This window comes from Motacilla alba, chromosome 3 (genome assembly GCF_015832195.1).
Source record: "Motacilla alba alba isolate MOTALB_02 chromosome 3, Motacilla_alba_V1.0_pri, whole genome shotgun sequence".
Lineage (NCBI taxonomy): Eukaryota > Metazoa > Chordata > Aves > Passeriformes > Motacillidae > Motacilla > Motacilla alba.
In genome coordinates this window covers 97,139,864-97,161,636 of record NC_052018.1, presented here as the reverse complement: position 1 = coordinate 97,161,636, position 21,773 = coordinate 97,139,864, and the positions used below count along the sequence as shown (strand labels likewise).

The 21,773-nt window shown below is 37.6% G+C and overlaps 1 protein-coding gene across 2 annotated transcripts in view; it reads right to left on the bottom strand.

Moving 5' to 3' along the window:
* The window catches only part of C1D (C1D nuclear receptor corepressor), a 76,240-nt gene extending 55,032 nt beyond the window's left edge, over positions 1-21,208 (bottom strand). Inside the window, exons 1-4 of one of the 2 annotated variants that reach the window (XM_038131718.1) lie at positions 21,062-21,208; positions 19,742-19,808; positions 19,204-19,259; positions 15,707-16,347 (exon numbers count right to left, since the gene is read on the bottom strand). In XM_038131718.1, the coding sequence (XP_037987646.1) occupies positions 16,171-16,347; positions 19,204-19,259; positions 19,742-19,808; positions 21,062-21,208 (447 nt within the window). In that variant the 3' untranslated portion in view covers positions 15,707-16,170. Of the gene's footprint in view, positions 1-15,706; positions 16,348-19,203; positions 19,260-19,741; positions 19,809-21,061 lie in introns of those variants that run through there. The other variant, XM_038131719.1, reaches the window with a different exon arrangement.
* Positions 21,209-21,773: the final 565 nt, after the last annotated feature.

Genomic DNA, 21,773 nt, shown 5'->3' with positions numbered 1-21,773 from the left:
AGAGAGGGAGATGGAGGGAAATAAGAAAAAGTAAAACAAAACAAAACAATACAATAAAATAACAAAGCCCTTCAAAATTAAGCCTTCAGGAGAAGACAGTGAACAGGCAATGTTGAATGTTACAATTCTGACTGCAGAGACAGCAAGGCTAAAATTAAGTTATGGTGTAGTCTTGCTTGACCTTATAAGAGAAAGATCATGCATTTCAAAACTTCTCACTATTACTAAGATTTATGCAATTCTGTACCAGGGACACTCACAGAATGTGCATTATGCTTGGCAATAGGCCTGCAATCCAGCTATTACTCCATCACGTATTATAACATAGAAACAGAGTCACACCTGCAAGGCTTATGACAAATGACATTTCATTTGAAGACTGCTGGATCACTTTCCCAGGTTACATGTCAGCCAGGCTGTAATAGTCCTTTCAACAGTCTATCATGAATAGAAAGTCACTAATATGTCCCAAATATTTCAGGGAGTAAATACTTCTCAATTTCTAAATGATAAAGTTCTATGTCAATTAGATGTAATGGGATAAAAGCCTATCATTAGAGATCCTAGACCACACAAATTTAGAATGGTATTTCCCACTGCTTGTTTTGCCATTTCCCCACCACTCTCTCTCTCTCTCTCTCTCTAATATTTATTTAATTTTTTACTGTTTCAAGTGACTAGCAGAGTGGTCCAGTACATTTCCCACTATCTGTTTTCATGGCAAACAGTCTTTTCTGGTGTTTCAGTCCCCTGATAATTTTGTGGGATCAACAAATCAAACTGTGAGGTTTTACAAACGTGAAAATGTCAACAGAAGAACATAGGATGTAACACCTCAGGTGCTTTCTTTCCAAATAAAATTATTTCCCCCCCCAGTCTGTTTCAGCTTAGTTACAACAACCAAACCCCATTTGAATCATACATATTACAGGTGTACATGGACACCAGTCTGTGCTGCCAGTTGAGAAGGGATTATAAAACAGCTCTTTGTAGAACATATGTCCATGTTTCGCTCACTATGGCTTTTGCTGTCCTGAGTAATTGCACTTCTCTCTGCTGGAAGGAGAGGTGGGGGTTACTCACATATTGGAAGCTCTGCACATCTTTAACAGCTCTGCTATACAAAGGCTTGAGACTTTGACCCAGACTTCCTCGTGAAACTCCATACAGCTCAGATCATGGCCTGCAATTGGATCCCACATGTGTGCAAGGTTCTGCAGGCAGCAGATCCAGGTGAAATTCAGCTCCTGAGGGCATTAACTGCACTCCACTGACCTCACAAAAGCCTAGGGAGTAAGAGAGCATTCACCCCAGTCCTACAATTACTTCTCCAGCACCTGAGGATCACAGAGTGAAAGTCCTAGTGCACTCCTGGTGTGGGGAAACACAATAAACAGGCAGGTCCCCCTTCTGCTTAGCCAGAAGCAGAACCTGCCTGGAGACCTGCAAAGAATCTCTTTGCAGGTCTTTGCTCTTAATGTGGACACACTAGTCCATCAATCTCCACTTGGGCTTATCCTGAAGAAGTTATCAGGAACACTACAACCCTTCACAGTTTAACTGTCTTCTGAATGATATCCAGATGCACATCAGAGCACAGCTTATACAGAGCACTGTCAGAAAGCACCTGTAGATCCTCTCACAGAAGGCAGGCTGGCCCTCTATGCCATCTCATTATACATTTAGATATCAGAGACTGCCCATTGCTCTGGGCCTTGCCCAGCTGCAGAGGAATTCAATCAGGATTAAACTGCATGAGCTGCAAAGACAGAGAGCTGCCAGGTCTCTGTTGGTGTCTGTTGGCTTCTCAAGGAATCATGCTGGCACCATTTATAATAGTAATGAAAAGCTATTTGCATCTTGAAAGCAAGAAGCAAAAAAAAAAAAAAAAAAAAAATTAATATTCCCTAACTACAACCTCTGGGGCCAACTGAGGACATATTTCTATTATGAACACTCTGATTTTGAAGACACGAATGAATTTGGCAAAACCAACTAATTTCTAGAGTACAGAAACAAAGAATTGCAGGTGATAATGTGTCAACATCATGTTGCTCTTCCCTAAGGAAAGCAAACTCTATGGGTAAAAGCACAGCTTTGCAATTGTAAATACACTTACACCTAAGACTCACACTGCCTACATTGCTCTGTGAGCTGCAAGTTACATCTCATAGCATTTGGAAAAAATATCTGAAAACAGCATACTGTTATCTACAGATGGCCCATAAAAATTAGTCTTACACACTGTGCTGATTTACTTAAAACAGGATGTACTATTTTGGATTGGCTCAGAATGTTCTGCATCAAACACCATCACAATGATCTAAACTAGGTATGGATTGATTTATGTCCTTTTACCTTAAAACATACTATGTCAGGCTTCATCCATTAATTTTATTCTGTTTAGGAGTTTAGGTTTGTGTGTGTCTGTATTACTATTGTATTTCAGCTACATAACCTACAGTAAATAATCTTAATGATCAAATGACAGCCTTCATATCTTTCTGAGCACAGTTCATCTGATTTATTAAAGTGACACCAGACATTTACTCAAGGAGTAAACAGAGCTGACATTATAGGTTGATCTCCGAGGGAAACACTCCAAGGTAAACACTGAGGAGAAAGAGATGTTATGCATTCTATTCCTTTGTATTTCTTGCCTAATTTTTTACTTTCTTATTTTTAATATTCTTAGTATCTTTTGTGATCTTCAGGCAACAATCTACAAAAGGGAGCCCTTTTAAATAGTGTTAACTATCAGCTTTAAACAGAAAAAGAGTAACTGTTTTAATCTGGAGAAAAATCTGAAGAAACATCTGGAGAAGCTCAATGCCTCTTTGTCTGAAATCACAGTCTCAATTAATCTGTGACTACTTGCTCTGCAGTGGGATCCTGCCTTTACAAGGGAATCATTGAGGAACACTGGCTGAACCTCCTCATCTCTAGTGACTACTTAAAAATAGGATTGTTGCCTTTCATCACCTCAAAACATCAGCCAGATTTCCTTGTTAGGATCCTGTGTTTGTATTTGTTAATAAGAACAAAGGGAAACAAAAGGAAAAAGGGGAACAGTGTATATTAAAAGTGATAAGTCTTCCAGTCTAACCACAAGTCCAGAATTTTCTCTTATGACATACAGACAAAATGACACACGGATTGGAATGAGCCAACCCAGCAATCCTGCCCCTTCTGTGAATGACAGTAAGAAGCTCTGTAGCTCACTTTGAGCAGCAAATTAAATTAAAAGTTAAGATAAATACTCTGTTATTTGCATGCAAAATAAGCCTTACCCTCTTCAAATCCGAGACAACATATTCTGTTTCAAGGCCCTACTGTGGTGACCATGTATCCCTGCCCTCAAGAACCTGACACTTGTAGAAGCAAAATGATTTTATATATTGACCAAAGCCAACAGAAAAAGAAATGCATGACTCTTGATTTTTAAATCATAAGCAAGAGCACAAGAGAGTAAAATGTATCTGAAGAGGGGAAACAAAACATCAGGGCCAAGAAGGCCACAAAGAATTTTACAGCTTTCAGTTTTACAGAGATGATGGTCTGGTGACAGCAGGGAGAAGATAAACTCTCAGACAGTTAAACAATACCCACAGGCAGTACAAAAGGCCAGGTTTGGTATAAGGCACAGAGCAGGAGAGGCAAGAGCACTCAGAAGGCAACTCTAGGTGGTCTAGCAGCATACAAGCATTATCTTCACTCACCTTTTTTCAGACATGCTTTGACAGTCCTTGAACAAAGCTAAAGCAATGCCAAAGAGCTCTCACTCTGTCAAAAAGAAAACCCTTCACACTTGCACACAGGGAAGGGAGAAGCCCTTGAAAGTGCTTTGTCTTTTCAGCTAAAATTTTGCTAAAATCATGCTGAGAACCATAACTTTGCCTTTCAAGATTGTTTCATCTACAACATGGCCCCACACATGGAGGTCCACATCTGCAGCTGGCATAATTCAAAATAATGCTCCTTCAGCCAGTAGTGATGTGAAGAGCACTTATGGCTTCAAACTTAAAGGCCTCATTGCTATAAACACTAAAGGCAACTAGAAAATTATATTTCACTATAACCAGCAAGTTAACCTGATTCTGTCATGAAAAATGTCCGTTTCCTTGACTCATCTATCATCAAGGCATAATAAACTTATAATCAAAATTATATCAATTTAAATGATTCTGCCAATCTTTCCTTAATGGCTTAATTTAATAAAATTTCAAAAATTTTCCATGCCTGCCTATAGTAGACAACAATAGTAACAATGGATTCAGAGGGACTGTGGGAAAAAAACCCCAACCTCTTCCCCCACAGCAAAATGCTGTGTGTACCAGTTGCTGCTGGGGAAGCATGGAGGCACTTATCCCCACAGGACAGAACTAAGCTTACCTGTAGGGAAATGCAGGGAAAAGAGTTGATATACTTTTTTCCTAGTTGTATTTTCTCTGCCACTGGCTGGAATACAAGCCCAGGAGGTTTGTTCGCTGCTGTTTGAGGAGAGTTTGAGGAATTAAAAGGGTTAGGTCTCTGCACCTCTAAATAACATTGCAAGGCAATGAGCTAGCAAACTGCTGTTCCCCTTTGGCAATTTGCCTCATTTAAAAAAAAAAAAAAAAAAAAGAAAAATTTAATCTTTAATATCCTCCCTTCTTCCAATCACTCATGACAATGGGCACAACCCAGTGCTGACTGAAGTTTTGGGCCACCTGCTGAGCTTGAGAAAACTAATTACTTCTTTCACTAGAAAATAGCACCCACCATTAGAAGTACTCATTAACAGAAAGATAAATTAAGTTCTGCATTCATAGCAGAGATTCACCTCCAGATCCAGAAGACAGAAGGAAACTTATAATGCCAAAACCTAAGCCAAAGTCACTGGGAAATTTGCTTGGGACTTGAGATCAGAGTGCTCATATGGTATTTTCAGCACCTACAGACAGGTTTCTACCAGGCATAGTCCTACTCCCTCCATTGCAAAGCAAACCTATGAATAACTAAGATTGTAATGGATCAAAAGCAGAAAAAATCACTTCAGTTGGAGCAAAACTGGGTTTTCAATTTAAACTAAAGCAGTAGTTGGACACAGGAACAAATGGCTTGTAAGTTGCACACGGGCACATTTTGGTTTGAAATAAGAAAGCTATCACTAAACCAACAGCTTCAATACAGAAATACAGTTCTGGAACAGTTTTCTGGGGGCAAATAAACCTAATTAGTTAGGGATGTTGACAGGATTTTTTAACAGACCTAGGCAACTCTAATGAAGTGCAGAAACCATGGCTGTCTAATGGAGGACTTCACATGCCTGTCTTAAAATCCATCTTAATTGTTACACCGATGCTCTTTATGGTGATATTCAGGAGTGCTATAAGAAGCAGAACAAGTCTAGACACATTATTTAAGAAGAAAAGGGAGGAAGAGAAAGAGTAAAGCTCTTTTTTTCTCTATGGATTTGCTTAAGAGTGTTTTCCCTCTAAAAAGATATAAGAAACAAAAAACCAAAAAAAACCAAAACAAAACAAAAAAAAAGCTAAAGGGTTTGGCAACCAGATTCATTCTTTACAGGGTTTCTTCTGGAAGCTGAGTATTTTGCATTCACTCTCCAAGATTTAAACAGGGAACTCATCTTGGAATTCAGCCAGAATAATCTTATACCAATAGGTTGATTCAGGAGCAAAATCTTCAAAGGGACTCCAACTGCTAGAATTCTGGACAGAAAAAGAGAAAAACCAATGTATAGATAACTACATGGGTCAGTGGGCTGTGACTTAACCCAAAGGACTTGATTTTGCATTCCTCCTAAACTCAGCAGGCAAACTTGGGCAGGAGAAGTAAATCACAAGAAGGTTTGCCCATGGAATGTAAAACAGAATTCAAGCTCTATTGCCCCCATCAGGATTTCACAACCACATAACACCAGTGATTTCATTAGTCATACCTGATTTATTAAAAAACAGAATCAAATTTTAGGTCTAAGGAAACTCTTAAAATAGGTCATTATTAATATCTTAATATTTTTCATGGTGTAAATCCACAGGAATCAGTTAGATTACCTAGGATTTATACAGATATAAATTAAAGCAAGATTTCAGACTTGACATAGAAGTTTCTTGGACCCGTGATGTGCTTATTTGCAAGTTCAGGCACAGGCGTGAAAATAATTAGTGACTAGATGCTAAGCAGAGAAAAAAACCCACAAAAATTAGACCTTGCCTCAAAAAGACTGCCAGATAAAGTCATTTAAAAAAAAAGGGGGTATTTGGGGCTACCATTCTGTGCTGATGAAACTCAACACCATTCCATTAAGAGAAGAACATCTATTTTTGCTGGCCAAGCCTTTGATCATCTTTTCCCATCCAGTGGGAAAGACACAGCTTTAATCTGGAGAGGGCACTGCACAGATGTGCTCACCTCAGACACACCCAGTGTGACACATCAGGCCAGCAGTAACCACCTAACACAAGGCAACACCTGCTTAGCCCTTCTGATAAAATCATTCCTTCCCAAAGAAATGCAAAGCCTTTAGAGCTCCCAGAGCACCAGCTGGGGTCCTGTTCTCCAGTCTGCAGTGGAGAAACGCTGCCCTTTTCCACTCAATATTTGTCACATATTAGAATCCTGAGAATAAAGGACCTAATCTACTTCTTGCTTACACCACTGTAAATCAGGAGCAAAGCTATCCACATTAGCAGCCTTCCATGAGTATAAAACAGGTGTGAGAGTAGAAACAGGTCTATAAACTTAGCTGAATTTAGAAGTCAGTGTATTACTTTCCAATTTTGCAGAGATTACATTACATTATGTGCATGCATAAACACACGTATACACACACCATCTTTAAAACCTCTCCAGGAAATCAGACAAACTAAGCAGAACATATGGAAATTTAACTGGTTGTTCATAAAAAACTGCTAATATCTGCCAAAGTCAAAAGACATGATGCAGTCTGCTACACGGGCTTGTTATAAAGAGGAAAGGTAAAAAAAAAAGCAGCACTTTAAACTAGACTACCCGATAGGTGGAGCAGCAGTTTCACATGTCTCAGAAATGCAGTATTTTTGCATTTTTAAAGACTTTCAGAGCTTGGGTTTGGGGGTTGGCTGGTTTTGTTATGGGTTTGCGGGTTTTTTCTTTTTTTCTTCTTTTTTTTTTTTTTTTTTTTTTTGGGCGGGGCAGTCTGTACGGGGTCTTTTTTTCCCCCACAGAACAGCGGGAGCAAATTTCTGTGACTAAAGCTCTTCTCCTCGCTGCCTCTTTGATGCTCCTTTGCTGCCACCACGTGGAAAAGAAACGGGGTGGCAAAAACGTGCCGAAAGAGCCTGGAGCTGAGGCCAAAGGGCTCCTCTGAATCTGCTGTCCCAGTTATCCCCTCAGCCACTGCCTCCTCCGGGGTTACCTGCAGGGATGGGGAGGTGACCAGGGTCACTGCCGGCAATGCCACCCTAAGCAGCCTCCACAGTACGCCATTCACAGGAGAAACTGGGGACACGTAAAAAGAGACTGTCACAATAACAAATACATGATAGCACTACACAGCACCTCTAATAGACACTGTAAGGAAGGGACTCCTCAGGGGTTAAATGTATTTCCTCAGTAATGTGTTCTCATTTTGCTGCTCCTCCACTAAGGGACACAGGCATGCTTAATGTAGATATAAGTGCAAGGAAAAGTAAATGTTTAACTTGCACTTTTTCTTGTAGAGGAAGTGAAGTACAGGTCAACAAGTGCTGGGATGTAAACACAGCATCTGAGAGGTCTGCTCAAGTGAGGGGAGGTACCCCTTAAGATAGCATCACTAACCTCTTTTGCTGATGAGATGTATGAAGTGGTTAAAGGAATAAACATCGGTTTCATTGTATTGTGAACAGATGATTTTGGGGCAGGAATGCTGCCCATACTAGAGGAGTGCATAGGACACTGTGGAGACTGCTGAGGGAGACACTTGCGTGAAGATGCTCTCAAGGAGTCCAGCAGTTCATATTGGCTTCCAGTGAGGTATACACTGTTCACTTTTGCTTTTAATTTAAACTAATTTAACATACTGTAAGATATTCTCCCTGTTTGAATACATCTTGTTTTTGTAGCAATTGCTGTCTTTTAGGTAATATCATACAGATGTGCTCAAAGAGCACAGAGTTGTGAGGAGCTCTGAAGAACTTCTGGCAGTATTTCTTTCATTCAATCTAACTTCAGAGGCAGACATAGAGCCACACAGTTGAATTATGTTGACGGTGAACATAGGAAAGGCAGCTGAAAGACTGAAAAAGAGATTAAATGGCCTTTAAGCACTAACATAATTAAACATGAGAATTTGCCCACCTTCTCTATTGTACCATTATCAAACTGGAAAAAAAAACCCAACAACTTATGACTTACACAATTAAGTTAAACTACTAAAATGAAGAAGTACAATATACACTAGATAGAGAAAAATTACAAACTTCTAAGCTCATGGTTGACTGGTTCATTTTCCAGGTGCTTTTCAAAACCTAAGCTCTGTGCTCTGCAGTTATGTCAAAAAAATATTCAGATATTTTAGCAACATGGGGGTCATAAATGCGTTAGCACACACACACACTGCCAGCAAAGTCACTGTAGGTAATGCCAGCTGAGAATCAGCTTTGAGATTTTTGTTGGTGGAATGCTTGAGTAGAGGAAATCATTACTAATCTTTGCCAGCTGAGGTACTGACTACTGAGGCTCCTGAAGCCAGCCCACTACCCTGTGCAGGCTTTGTCTTAAATGACTTAGAACCTCAAACTCTCTTTGGACCAGATGAACTTACCATTATGCATTAACTGAAGGCTTGGCTCAATTTTATCTTACCTTTTTGCCATGAGAATGTAAGCATCAGATAATTCTGCAAGTCAGAAGTCACTGTAGCTAATATCAGAATCTGGCCTTTTGCATTCTGAAAACTTGTGCAAGAAAATCCATGGGCAAAATCTGGCCCTTAATTTTTCTCATAGCACAACCTCACCCAGGTGGCAAAAGACAAACAAAACAAGAAGGTTTTTCCAAGCTTATTTTCTTCCTGTTAAATTGTGTAAGTGGGTATAAAGTGTGCAAGGTGCATAAGTCTCAGTCTGGGCAGTTTGCCCTGGTTTGGGGAAAAAGTACAGGTACACCTAGAAATACCAACCTGTGCCCAGAAATTACTCATTTACCTACCAAAGGTCTTCTGTGTAATTCTATATATAAGGGATGAGGTTGAATTCTTTGTTTTTAATATGATCTGAGTACCTTCCAAAAAATAGGATACTTCACTCTACACATCACAAGAACACCTATTAAAAAAGAATACTTTAAATGGACTAGTCTTCATTTTACCAGCTCAAGCAAGGAGCAGCTCCCACAACTTAAAAAAAATAAATGCAACTCCTTTTACAAAACAAATAAACTAACTTAGTATGGCAACTGTAACCCTTCTTTATGCTCTGAGGTGAGACAAAACCAAACTTTCAGATTTTTAATACATTCAACATACTTAAACAGTGAAAAGAGGCACCCTTACACAGGAGTTACCACTTAGGGAGATGCCACATATGAGTTAATTCCATCTTAGTTTAATTGGTACAAAACTAAATCCCAGCATGATCATAATGTAAAGTAATCAGATATGTATAAGAGCATCTGTGGTCTACATTAAGTATTTTAAAATCTGAAATAAATAAAGCTACATTAAAACAACACCATTAAAAATGGCAAAGGTGTATTAGAGCTGCAATTCTTCAAATATAGTATGTTACAGAGCCCTGTCATCATCTGAGATATTGAACTTTAATTTTCAAGCCCATATTGCTCCCTAAGCAATTTGTGGCCTCAGAACTGTGCCGGGAGCTTCTCGTGCATGGCAAGACCAGAACATGAGCAGAGTAAGAGCCAGTACCTACCAAGCAGTTTGTGAGGTTCCCCAGAGCCCTTATCTGGATAAATTTTCACTGAGATAACTTTTTTTTTTTTAATCTTCTAACAATGCACTTCGAATTTTCCCCTCAGGGAAGATGAGTTACAACCTTTAGAAAAACATAGTTGGAAATTTTAAGCTGACATTCCAATGTGGCCTGTACTTTACACACCATGTTCTTCAGCAACTGTAAGTAACTGTCAGCAACTCAACCTTTCTGGTTTTTGGGGAATTCACTCATGGCAGAGACCAAACATGAAAAAGTCAAACACAAGTAGTTAAAAGCTGGCAAAATCACAGACATCTGGGAACATATTACTGTAAGAAGTTGAGGCACTGTGTGGAAGTATGAGTAGTAAGCCCTGTATATATTAAAAGGTAAACAAAGATTATCAAATACTGTCAAAGCAGGAAGGAAGTAGAGTTTAACAGACAAATTTCACTGGAAGTAAATATCTTAGTGCTAGTTTTGTTACATAAAGACATTCATACCTACATAAAGCCAAATTCTTTTGTACTGGATTTTTACTACTGAGACCTCAATGAAATTAAGAGCTAAACTGACTTAATGCAAAGAGAATTAAGCTTGTGATGTTATACAGAGTCTCCAACAACATCATTTCAGTAACATGCACTTTGTGCTGTTGAACACTGAACTTCCAGACAACCAAGTGATCTATAACACACAGGTGAATGTGTAATGTGTACATCCTTAAGACAGCAGCACCTCATATGATTAACTGCCTTAAGGAATTGCTCTCTCCATGGAAACTTCACAGGAGAAAATACTTTGTGTGTGAGCTGGGGAGTAAGTCTGTCAGCCCAGTGCAACAAATTAAAAAGATTGCTTATGCTTATGCCTATGCTTATCCAACTTGTCAGTGTTTGTTACTCCGCATTTCTCCTTCTCACCTTTCAATAATGGGGACAGGAATTTTGTTAAACAATGACTCATTTGTTCCCATGGAGGCAAAAAACACTCAGATGACAATGAAAAAAAGCATTCTAGAAAACAAATGCTACACCATATTCATGGAAATATCCATACCATGTGAGAAAATATCAAAGACTACTTTTTCCCTTGTAGAACTCAGCAGTTGCTCATTTTCTTTAACAGACTCTGCTGGCAAACAAGCTAAGAATTTACCCCTAGAATTAGTACTCTAATAAGGTACATTTGCAAGTACATTTGAGTTTTACTTCTTTTCTGTCTATTCTGGATCAGTGTTATGCAAGATATAGCACCATAAATTGGAGGTGATCCTTCACTTAAAAATTAATTTCTGGTTCATGTACACTTTGGATATGCTCTCTAGGTACTTTTGATACCAAGACTGTTTTGATGTAAAGTTGGAACAATATAGAGCCGAATGAAATCTATTTTCTATCACTTAGGCTTTAAATTTGTCCATGGAATGTGTCCATACTAGACTCAAAAGAAGCCTCTTGACATTACTGAATTGTCATACTGAATTTCTTCCATCAATTTGCTGGGGCTGCCAAATTGAAATGATGCATGTCAAGGCAACCGTCCACTGAAAAGTAAAAGATAGCCTCTTAAATGTTCCATTTATAAAACTTTTCATTTACAGTCAGATTTACTATCCCTTCTGAAATATATCACTTTACAAATTTATACCTTGCCATTACAATATTTCCATGCCATATTCACTCAGCTTAGTAATAAAAACAAGCTTTTGCTCTTTTCCCTCTGGTATAGCTGATGAAAACAGTGCAGTTCAAGGTCTGCTTCTTAGATCACCAGCACTAACTATTCTATAGATCTGTAATCTTCTGCTACAGGAAAGGTTAAAAGTCAGCAGAAAGATACACTGTTGGTTTTATCAATAAAATATCAGAAGTGTATCCCACTGGAAAGCAGAAATTGAAGAAAAAAAATCCCAGTCACTAATGCTAAGATGCTAAGAGTGCTCTGCAAAACAAAAGCATTCATGTAGACTTTCTGAAACTTTGTGTAAGAAATACTACTCAAAGCAGATTAGGAAAAAGAAAATTACACCGTCCCACTGTGGAACATAAATGCATTTTTTAACAAATAGGTATCATGTGTGATTCTAAAATGACCAATTGTATTTATTTTCTGTAACTGATGTAGCTTAACATCTTTTTTTTTTTTTTGTCACTAGCAAGTGAATGTCTAAGAAAGAGAAATAATAACATAAACTAATAATGCCCTCTTTTGATATCTTTACATCTCAGTTTATGAGAAACTAATAACATGTATACATCTGGAATGCAACCACTTTCAATTATTTTGGCACTTCTAAGTTGGAAACCTTGTGCCACAGGAGCCAATTCCACAAATGTAACTCTACCCATGTTTCCAGTTACAGACTAGAGTTTGCTGTTGCTGACTCCCAAAAGTTGATACAAGTCTTGATCCAGGTAACCGAAGTCTCTTCCTCTAGAGCTGCAGAAACAGGTCATCATAACTTCCTGGGTAATGTATGTCATTTACTATGAAAACTAGGATTTTCCCTTTACATTTGTAATGTTCCCAGCCCTGCAGTTAAAAACTGAGTATCAGTCCACTCTCTTAAACCCAAGAAAGTTCCTAATCCTGAAAGAATTTTGTTTGCTTAGCTTTCATTATTCCATATAAATATGTTTGAGATTTTCAATATAACTACAACACTGAAAGTTTTTGACAAAGGTCTATGCAACCACTGATTTTCAAGGCCAGGAAAAATAAGATGACTTCATAGAAAACAAACTCTTAGGAATGCAGTTCTCCAGGAATAAAAATAACTGAGGAGTACAAATGAGCCTCATTGATATGTTGACTTCCCAAGTCATATGGCAAGCACTTTTAAGGCTGGAAATTTAAGCCCTAGGAAAATTCCCCCTTTGTGCACAGCCACAGTAAACTCTCTGTCAGATAAAAGTTTTCTAGGAGTAGATCTGTGGAAACTTCACACAGCTCAGAGAATATCTCGTTTCTCATTCTCACAGTAAAAATCTCCTTAATAGCTAGGACAGTTAATGCCAAATTGCTATTTTTATGTAGTTATTTGCCACTAACACGAGTGGGATTTAACATCCTGAGCTACATTTTCATTTCTCTTCTGAAATATATTTTTGTGAACTTAGAAAATTCCTCATGCGACCTCATACCAAATTCTAGTCCCAGCTGCTAACTTTACATACTCTCACCAACCTCACCTGTGGGAATGTACCCTCTGTGAACAGAGTGACAGAACTATCCTCTGTCCCCCAAAAAGGAAAGAGCCCAGAATTTCCTCTCATCGATTAGGTAAAAAAGCCACCTCAAAGGACCTTGGGGACTTCACCTCAAGTTTAAGGATAGCTAATTGGACAGGAGCCAGAAAGTTCCGCCTGGGCCATTTAGTAGAAAAAGAAGAGAACAAAGAAGCTAATCGCTTTTGTGAGGTGTTTTTACCAGGAGCACAGACCTGTGAACCTGGCTTGGTTTTCTGTTTGTTATTTTGCCTTTTATTAAACCTTTTTTGTTTCTAACACTGCAAAAGAAGTCTCCTGCTCATTTATGCCCCCCAAGGGAAGCTGAGCTATCTTGGGGTGTTACGTTGGGTGTTGAGAGCTTATCAGATCGGCTCAAAATCCCAGGGAAACTTAACACTCACCACTTCCTTGGTGCAAATAGTGGAAAGAAAGAAAAGGTCCAAGAACTCATTAAATGCCTGAATCAAAACAAAAGTTTTTAACGAAGTAATCACTTCAATGACATAAAAACCACTTAGCATTCATAATCATGATTTCAAGCTTCTTTCAAATAGGGCTGTTAATGAATAATAAGCACAGGGTGAGGATTCTTAGTTTATGGGGTATTTGTCCGTATTGTGTTGAGTCAGAAAACCAAAGCTGCAATCCACACCATTAACAGCTGTACTGAATGATGCAAGGCTTAAAAAAATTACAAAATTGCACATGCTATATCTATTTAAACTGTCCTATTACAAATGTCAAATACCTGCATATAATTAATTATGCCAGATGGACTTCTATCTCAGTAAGTCTCAGCTAATAGCCTTGCATTACTCTTGTTTAAACATTTACCAATGAAACCTGTGTACTTTACTGGGCAATGAATTACGATCCTTTTCAGAAATTATCCTTTTAAAACAAAATCTATAATTGAAGCTTAAGAGGAAAATAATGTAATGGAAATGTCCTCCAATCCCCTTTTAATTAGCAGCACTGCACATAAGTACAAGCTGAGCTACTCATTTCCTCAAGACAATGCCTCTCAAAGCAGAAGATGTTATCTCCCAGAAAATTTCTATATTAAAGTGCTCTGGTTTATGCTACTTCAGACCACTTCTATCCTCTAACCATCTTCCCCACTAGTCCAAAGAACACCTGACCTTTTTTCTTTTTTTTTAGATCAGTGGGTTTGAGATTAACATTTTGAACCTCATGCTTTGTACATGCAGACCTCAACACTCACACTTAGTCCATAAGTCTATTTATAACAGTCTAACACTGCCATCTGCAGTGTCAGGTTGAAAGGGGTACAAGACAGGGAACACAGCCTTCCAAATAAACACCATCCAAACCTATTTAGAAGAACTGCTTCACATAAATGTGTTACTTTTGGTCAAGAACACACTTTGGGTCTTTTGAGTTTTTAACCTTAACTAAAACAAACAAACAAACAAACAAACAAACCAAAACAACAACAACAAAAAAAAACCAGAAAACAATTCTCCCAACTCTCCTACTTTTTTTGGACTCCCAAGTCCAACAGCTCCTTCATTTGACACAACCATGACATTAACCTGAAGAAATAAAGCACTGTCATTTTAGCTTTTTATAGGCCTTTGACATGTGTACTCACATAGGCAGTCCTGTGGATTTGAGGCAGCAACGTTGGGTAGCCACATCTAAATAGTTCTCTTGTTAGATGGATTGAAGGCATTGCTATTTACCTGAAGAGTTTATTGTAAACAAAAATATGTAACTTCAAACCAGTCACTAAAAAAGTTTCTAGACATGTAATGAGTTTAATAAACTTGTCAATGCATTGAATTTTTTCTTTCAAATGTGTACTTTTAGATAATAATTAGGGAAAACCCTTCATTTTAATACCTAATTCAGTTTAGTTCACACTTTGCATTGCCTGCTGCAGTAAAATGCCAAGGACAGCAACCATCCACTGAACATCATTCAGCTTGCAATACTAGAGCTTTGTTCTTATCATTTTACACTAACAACATTTCCCAAACACTTGTATGGACTGCTACCCATACTGCATTTTTTTGAGCTAAATCATCTATTTTTCCTTCATAATTGTTAATTCCTTGCTAATTGTTAAATAGCTTTTGGGCAGATAATTGAGCTTTGCATTGCAGCATATTGAAAACTGAACCCACCTAACACCCCACACTTCCTAAACAACTAATCTTCATTTAGAGGAAAACATTTTGAGGAAAAATACAGTATTTCCAAGATGGAGCAGTAGTTTTTATTGCACCAGAGGATGCTTTCCCTAATGAAGACTTCAGAAACACCAACAGATGGCCACACTCCTACCACCCCAGAGCACATTTCTCCCAGCATTAGCACTAAGGGATGAGCACTGCAGTCAAAATTCCATCAAGCTCCTGCATGTGCTGTTTCCTAATAGCCATCCCCAGCCTGCTCCTTTTCTTTGGACCCTACAAATTGCCTTTAGGGGATATCTAACTTTTCCACTGACTAGACTCAGGGGCTTAGAGCAGAATCCAGGGTGTTTGCTTGTGGCCCTTGAAGCCCTGCTTTCTCAGAGGCAACAGAAGTTAGGAAATATTGCACACCTTCAAGTTGAAAAGAGTTTAATACAGTGAATAAGCCTTACAAAACTCTAAAAATACAGCATTTCACACAATGCTCTTTCATAAACACCACAGACTGGATAGCAGTGTTTGAAACTTTTCAATATTGAGGAGATTGAGGACATATAAAAAAGTGTCAATAAATCATTTAAAAAATTGAATTCATAGGCATTATAAACAAAACATCACTAGTATTTATTACCGGCAAGTATATGTCAGGTCATTATCATTTGAGTAATTAAATGTCCAATGTGCATGAAATGGCACTTTTAGATACACATTAAATGTGATCACCTCAGTGACAAATGTTCTGGACAAAATACAATCCTGTAAAATTTGTAAGTATAAATTAATCTGTTATACAGCACTTCTATGAGATGTATGCAGTATGCAAAACATTTCCAAGTAAGTTCTAGGTGTCTGCAATTCTTGAGGGGAAAAAAAGATTTAGTCCCTCTGTCTCTTTTTTCCTTTAGCAGGAGTTTTGGAAGTATGTTCACTTTCTGCATTTGGTTCCCAGAGTGCATTTTTTACAAATCTAGAAGCAGCTCCTTTATCAAGTTTGGATGCCTTTTTCTTGTCTGCTATTTCTTTGACCTTGTTCATGTATGTTCTTATTCTCTCCTAGGGAGAAAAAAGAAAGGAAAAGTATTTCAAACCATTCTCCCAAGATTACTGCTAAAATGAATCAATGAGTAGAAGTTCTCCACACTGTACAATTCTAGAACTATAATAACTAGATGAATAGTATTACTTAAATAAATATACAGGCCCTTTGCAAACTTGAGATTCCCTTTGGCATATTTTCCATCACAGGTACCTACCACACCATCTGCATGACACCCACTATAACAGGAACTCAAAGTCCTACAGAGATGCAGATTCTGCATCTAATTTGCAGAGATATGGGAACTGTTCTTACAAGCAAAGTTAGAAAATAAAATACTGAATTCAGTTTGGAGTTTGACCTACATAAAGATGCCAAAATAATATTTAGGTATTTGACACATTTATGGATGCATTATACTGCCTGACTACTGTCCACAAAAAAAAAAAAAAAAAAAAAAAAAAAAAAAAAAAAAAACAAAAACAAAAAAAATCAGCAAGTCCAAGCAAAGCTAAAAAGGCATCTTACACAAAATCGAAGATGGTACAAGCATCACACATGCTTGAACCCCCAAAGTCTAGGGCTTAAGTTCCTGAAATGGTCAAAAGGTCTCTTATCAAAGAACCTATTTAGGGCAGCCTGATGAATTTCCCATATCAGAAGTTCATTTATGGCCATAAAAAGCAATACAGGCCTATTTTCAGGGAGAAGGGTACGCTTATATGACAAATCTTAGCCTACCAGTTATTTGGTGTTTATGGGGGTTTTTTTTGACCGAACAATTATTTGGACTCAGCCCCACAGAACTACACCCTCCAGCTTAACAATCTCATTTATGTGCCTACTCATCCTCATCTGCTCCTGCAACAAATAAAGAAAATTACTTTGAGAGGGTACTAAGAAGCTTTAAGGGAATTCGCCACTGATAAATGCCTGCTTCTCTTCTCTGACGAGGGAGTGCACTTACAATAACCCTGCAAAATATTTAACAATTTGGTTTGCAGATTTCAGGTCTACATATTTAGCCTAATATGGCCTTTAACTGTAGGGCCTTTGGATGTCACAGTCATACAAACAACAGTAATATATATATACACACACACATATGTAGTGCTCTACGTGATACCTGAATTATGAATGCGGATTAACCGAACACATGTGGATACCGCTAAAATAAATTTTGATATGTAACCCACACATTTCTCACAGCCATTGCCACCTCTTTGAATCTGGAACAAAAGTTACAAGTCTTACACTACAGAACTGATTGTCAACTCTTCAGTGATCATTTTAAGCAACTGTCAAAAACTTGGCCACTCCTGTTTCAAAAACACAGCTTTAACAAGGAGGGCTTTACAGGGTCTGAAATCATGATCGGCCATAATATTTCTTTGATAACTGAGATGGCTAATGAGAACAGATGGCAAACCTACATGTGAAAAACTTACATGGGAAAAAGGAGCTGGAAAATGTCAACTTGACAAAAGAAATTAATTCTGATAGCCTGAGTGTGACTTTTACTAATGCAGTTTGAATACCTACATGTACACAAGGAGAGCAATTCCACAAACAAAATAATCATGACAGAACAGTCTTTTTTAATTCCCTTTCCACATGAATAAGAACATCACAATGTCTTTGGAAGGAAGAAATGTGCATTCATTCAACCTTGATACTTGCAAAAGGAAAAGAGACCTGAGTAACAAACTAGGCTATGAAAATATTCACTCTTTCTTCAGAGTTAAACAGTGGTTGTGAAGCAAAATACAAACATAAAACAGCCACAGCAGAAGAGATAAAAGTTCTTAGTATCACGAAATTAACACAATATTCAGACACTATATAATATAGGAGGAACAAAAAACTGAGAGAAAGCTCATGAAGTATTAACTGATGCATTTTTTAATATGATACAGTCTAGACTACTGAGAACCTCACAAATTTAAAAACAGAAGTATTCTTGTTATTCTGGCTAGCTTTCCGCATTTTTATTCTTCTCTCCCATTCCACTGGTTATGTAAGGATAACATTTAAGCTAACTATTTTACATCTGCTGAGATTTAATATTTTCATTTGTTCAGGAATTAAAATGAGTAGTGAGAAGTTTTGATTTCTGTTTTTTCTTCAGGCTAAATGATTCCGGTTTTTAAGTCAGCAGAATTTTCAAGATAGCTGGCCTTCTATACTGTAGTCATGCATCTAAATGGAATACAAAGACAAAACTAAAGATTTATTATAGGTCATAAATATGTCACTAATGCAGAATTACTGGACAATACACATACAACTGGTGCCAAAAAAGCTTTTAGCTTTGTTGCTGAACTGGATTCCTTACTGCTGAGAAAATGAATTATTGGAGGGCTTGGAAGGGGGAGAAGGGCACTTTCCCATCTTTGCTAGTAAATCAACCACACTGTACTTTTAGAGTCATACAAAAGTAAGAAAAGGCAGCCTCAGAGATTAACATGATTCCAAGTATTATAAGAAAAAAAATGCCATACTGGAAGTTATAAATTATTATCAGGCTTGTAACATTTTTCCATTCAACAGATACAAGTGAAGAGCTGCTCTGCACAATATCCAGTTCTCGACCAAAGGTGGAAAAAAAGGTAAGATTATATCATTCATCATCCTTTTCTAATTTCAGCAGACTCTACAACTTTACTTTAAACAGTACTGTTTAAAAGTAAAAAAAATTACTTTCTTAATTTAGAGAGCCCATCAGGGTGTATAAATAGTTATGTAACACCATGTAGCATATGCATGCTATTAGAGCAATGTATCATTTTCAATTGTAGATATAAACATTATTAAAATTCTATTTGGGCTAACCATCCTGCATAAGTAGGACACATGCAGTGTAAGCAACTCACCAGCTCTTGTTTCACTGGATGTTCCTTTGGATTGATTCCTTGGGTAGCCAAGTATACTACAAGAAAAAAACAAGATTGTTTTGAAACTGAAGGCTGTCTATGACTGAGGACCCTATCAAGCAGTCACATAGGCAAACCAAAGCTTCCACACAAAATCATTAACAATTGTTAATGGTGTCATTAAGTATCTGACAAACTATTATTATTAAATATTCCAGCTAAAATACCCCCAACAACTAAAGTGGTTAAAATTTAACAACTAAAATGGTTAAACTTTCAGTCCTTTAACAAACAGAAAAGGCTGACACAAAGGAAGCAGAAACATACGCACGTAAAAGATTAGCTTTTCTAAATATAGATTTTTGATTCAGAATTTCAACATCATTTACCCTATGGATGGCAATAATGTGGGTCCTCAGGGTAATTACAAGTTTTTTAATTATTTGGCTATGAGATATGATTATTTTGTGTTTGTGGCTGTCTAGGTGTTCGAAGGGTAATCATAAATACTACATTTTTCTTTATACCATATACTTACCCCAAAACATAGAATTTAATGTGTACACCGAAACTAAATCCAGCTTTGCTTGCTCAAGAGGATCTAACTAGAATGAAAAAAAAAAAGATATGCACAGATTGTGGTAATGTGCACATTTTATAATTGCAAATATATTAATAAAAGAATACACACTGAGGGAGCACATTTTTGCATCACAAGTTCACTGAGACTATGTTTATGCCTTATTTCCGTGCCATCAAGGACCATTCATTCTCTCTTCTCCAAGTATTCATGTAATTCTCCCAGTCTGAAGTTAACCGCCACAGTCCCATACAACCAAAAGCACAATCCCTTAGCATGTAGCTCTTGGACTACTGCTCCCATAGTCAGAAATTAAGTCCCCGTTTTTCCACAGAAACTTAATTCAAAATAGTTGTTCCTGTCAATGGAAGGGAAAAAAAAAAAAGTTTAAAAGTTGCTGAAACGCCAATGTCAATATACAATCAATGAATGTTAACACTACACATGTCAGAATACTTATGGATATAAAGCAAAGGAAGGGTAAAGGTAATGAAAGGGTTTTTCTTTCCCTTGACTGCCTAAGTCAATTTATTATTTTAGTCCTACATGACTTCCAGAAACTCTGATAACATCATTGAAGAGCTCACTAGTTCTAACATGGATGCTGTCAAAAGATCTGTGTTGTCAAGACTGTTTTCTTCATAATTTATTTGTATAAGAAATCCTCACAGGATAAAGAAGTTCCCTCATGTATTGCCTTTTTCTTGCCCTACAGAAAGAAATTACACGTTAGGCTTTAAATGTTACAAGACAGAGATGCTTATATGAAATTCTCAGGCACTACCTTGCTCTGATAAAAAGCCACATTTTGCAGACTTATAGCATAGCTAGAGGAGACAGCTCAGGTTCTGCAAGTCTAGACTTCTGGAATCAGATCAATTCTCACTTCTGCCAGTTCACCTTCACATCCTGCTGGGTACACCAGTTCCATTCAGTTTGCTGTGAAGAAGTCTCAGTCAAAAATGTGAGTGACCTCTCCATCATGGAGGAGCATGTTAAGGAAGGTCGGAATAAGCTATAATGTCCCTGAGCTAAATGACTCACTGGTAAAGTTATCACTTATCATCTTGGAAGAGCATGTGCTGCATTGTTGAGCTTGTAAGACCACCTGAATTTCTTAGAAATGTAAGGACTTAACAGTAAGTGTCAAGTGTAGGAGTGTCGTTTTTGTTATTTCTCAGTACAGTGGCTGGCCTAACAGACCCTTTTATTTCAGTTCAGGCTCTCAAGTACTTGTGTATTAACAAGGAAAAGAGTTTCAAAAGGAAGATAACTTACCTTTTGCAAAAGCTCATTTCTAGAAACTGACATCATTGTCTTCAGCATCTCATCTACAGAACCAAGAGACTTTTCAAATGCTGTGAGATAATCATGAATTTCAGTGGGGTATTCTTCCATGTTGTTATCATCTTCTGACATTTCCATCTGGAAAGTGGAAACAAAAATAATAATCCTTTTCATTGAGTACCTAAAGACTGTAGGTACTTAAAAGACTGCAATTTACAACACAAAGCATTAGCATTCATTCATTAAACATTATAAGAAATGCCTACATGTGAAGAGTTCTAGCAGATAATGCCAGCAACAACACTGTTAAAGGTCCTGCAATTTCAGGGATAGCTCCTAACTCCTGTGCAAAATGGCATGAAGGAGCATTACAATTTACATGACTTTAGTACCTATTCTTGCAACAGTCCTAAAACAGTATTTAGCTTTTATGATCTATGATAGAAAGAAATTATTTGCATGTCTAAAAGAAGTGCTCTATAAATCACACTATATAAAGAGCTATATAGCAGGCAGGACACCAGGAAAAACAAAACCAAAACTACTAACTAACAAAAAAAACCCCACAAACCACAAACCAAACCAATGGGGATATAGCTTCAGTCTGTCTTAGGAAGACATATTACTTCAGCACCAGTTATGTCATGGTCAGTTCATTTAGGAGTAGGTCCAAAAAATTCTTCTTGTGAACCGTGCATCCAGC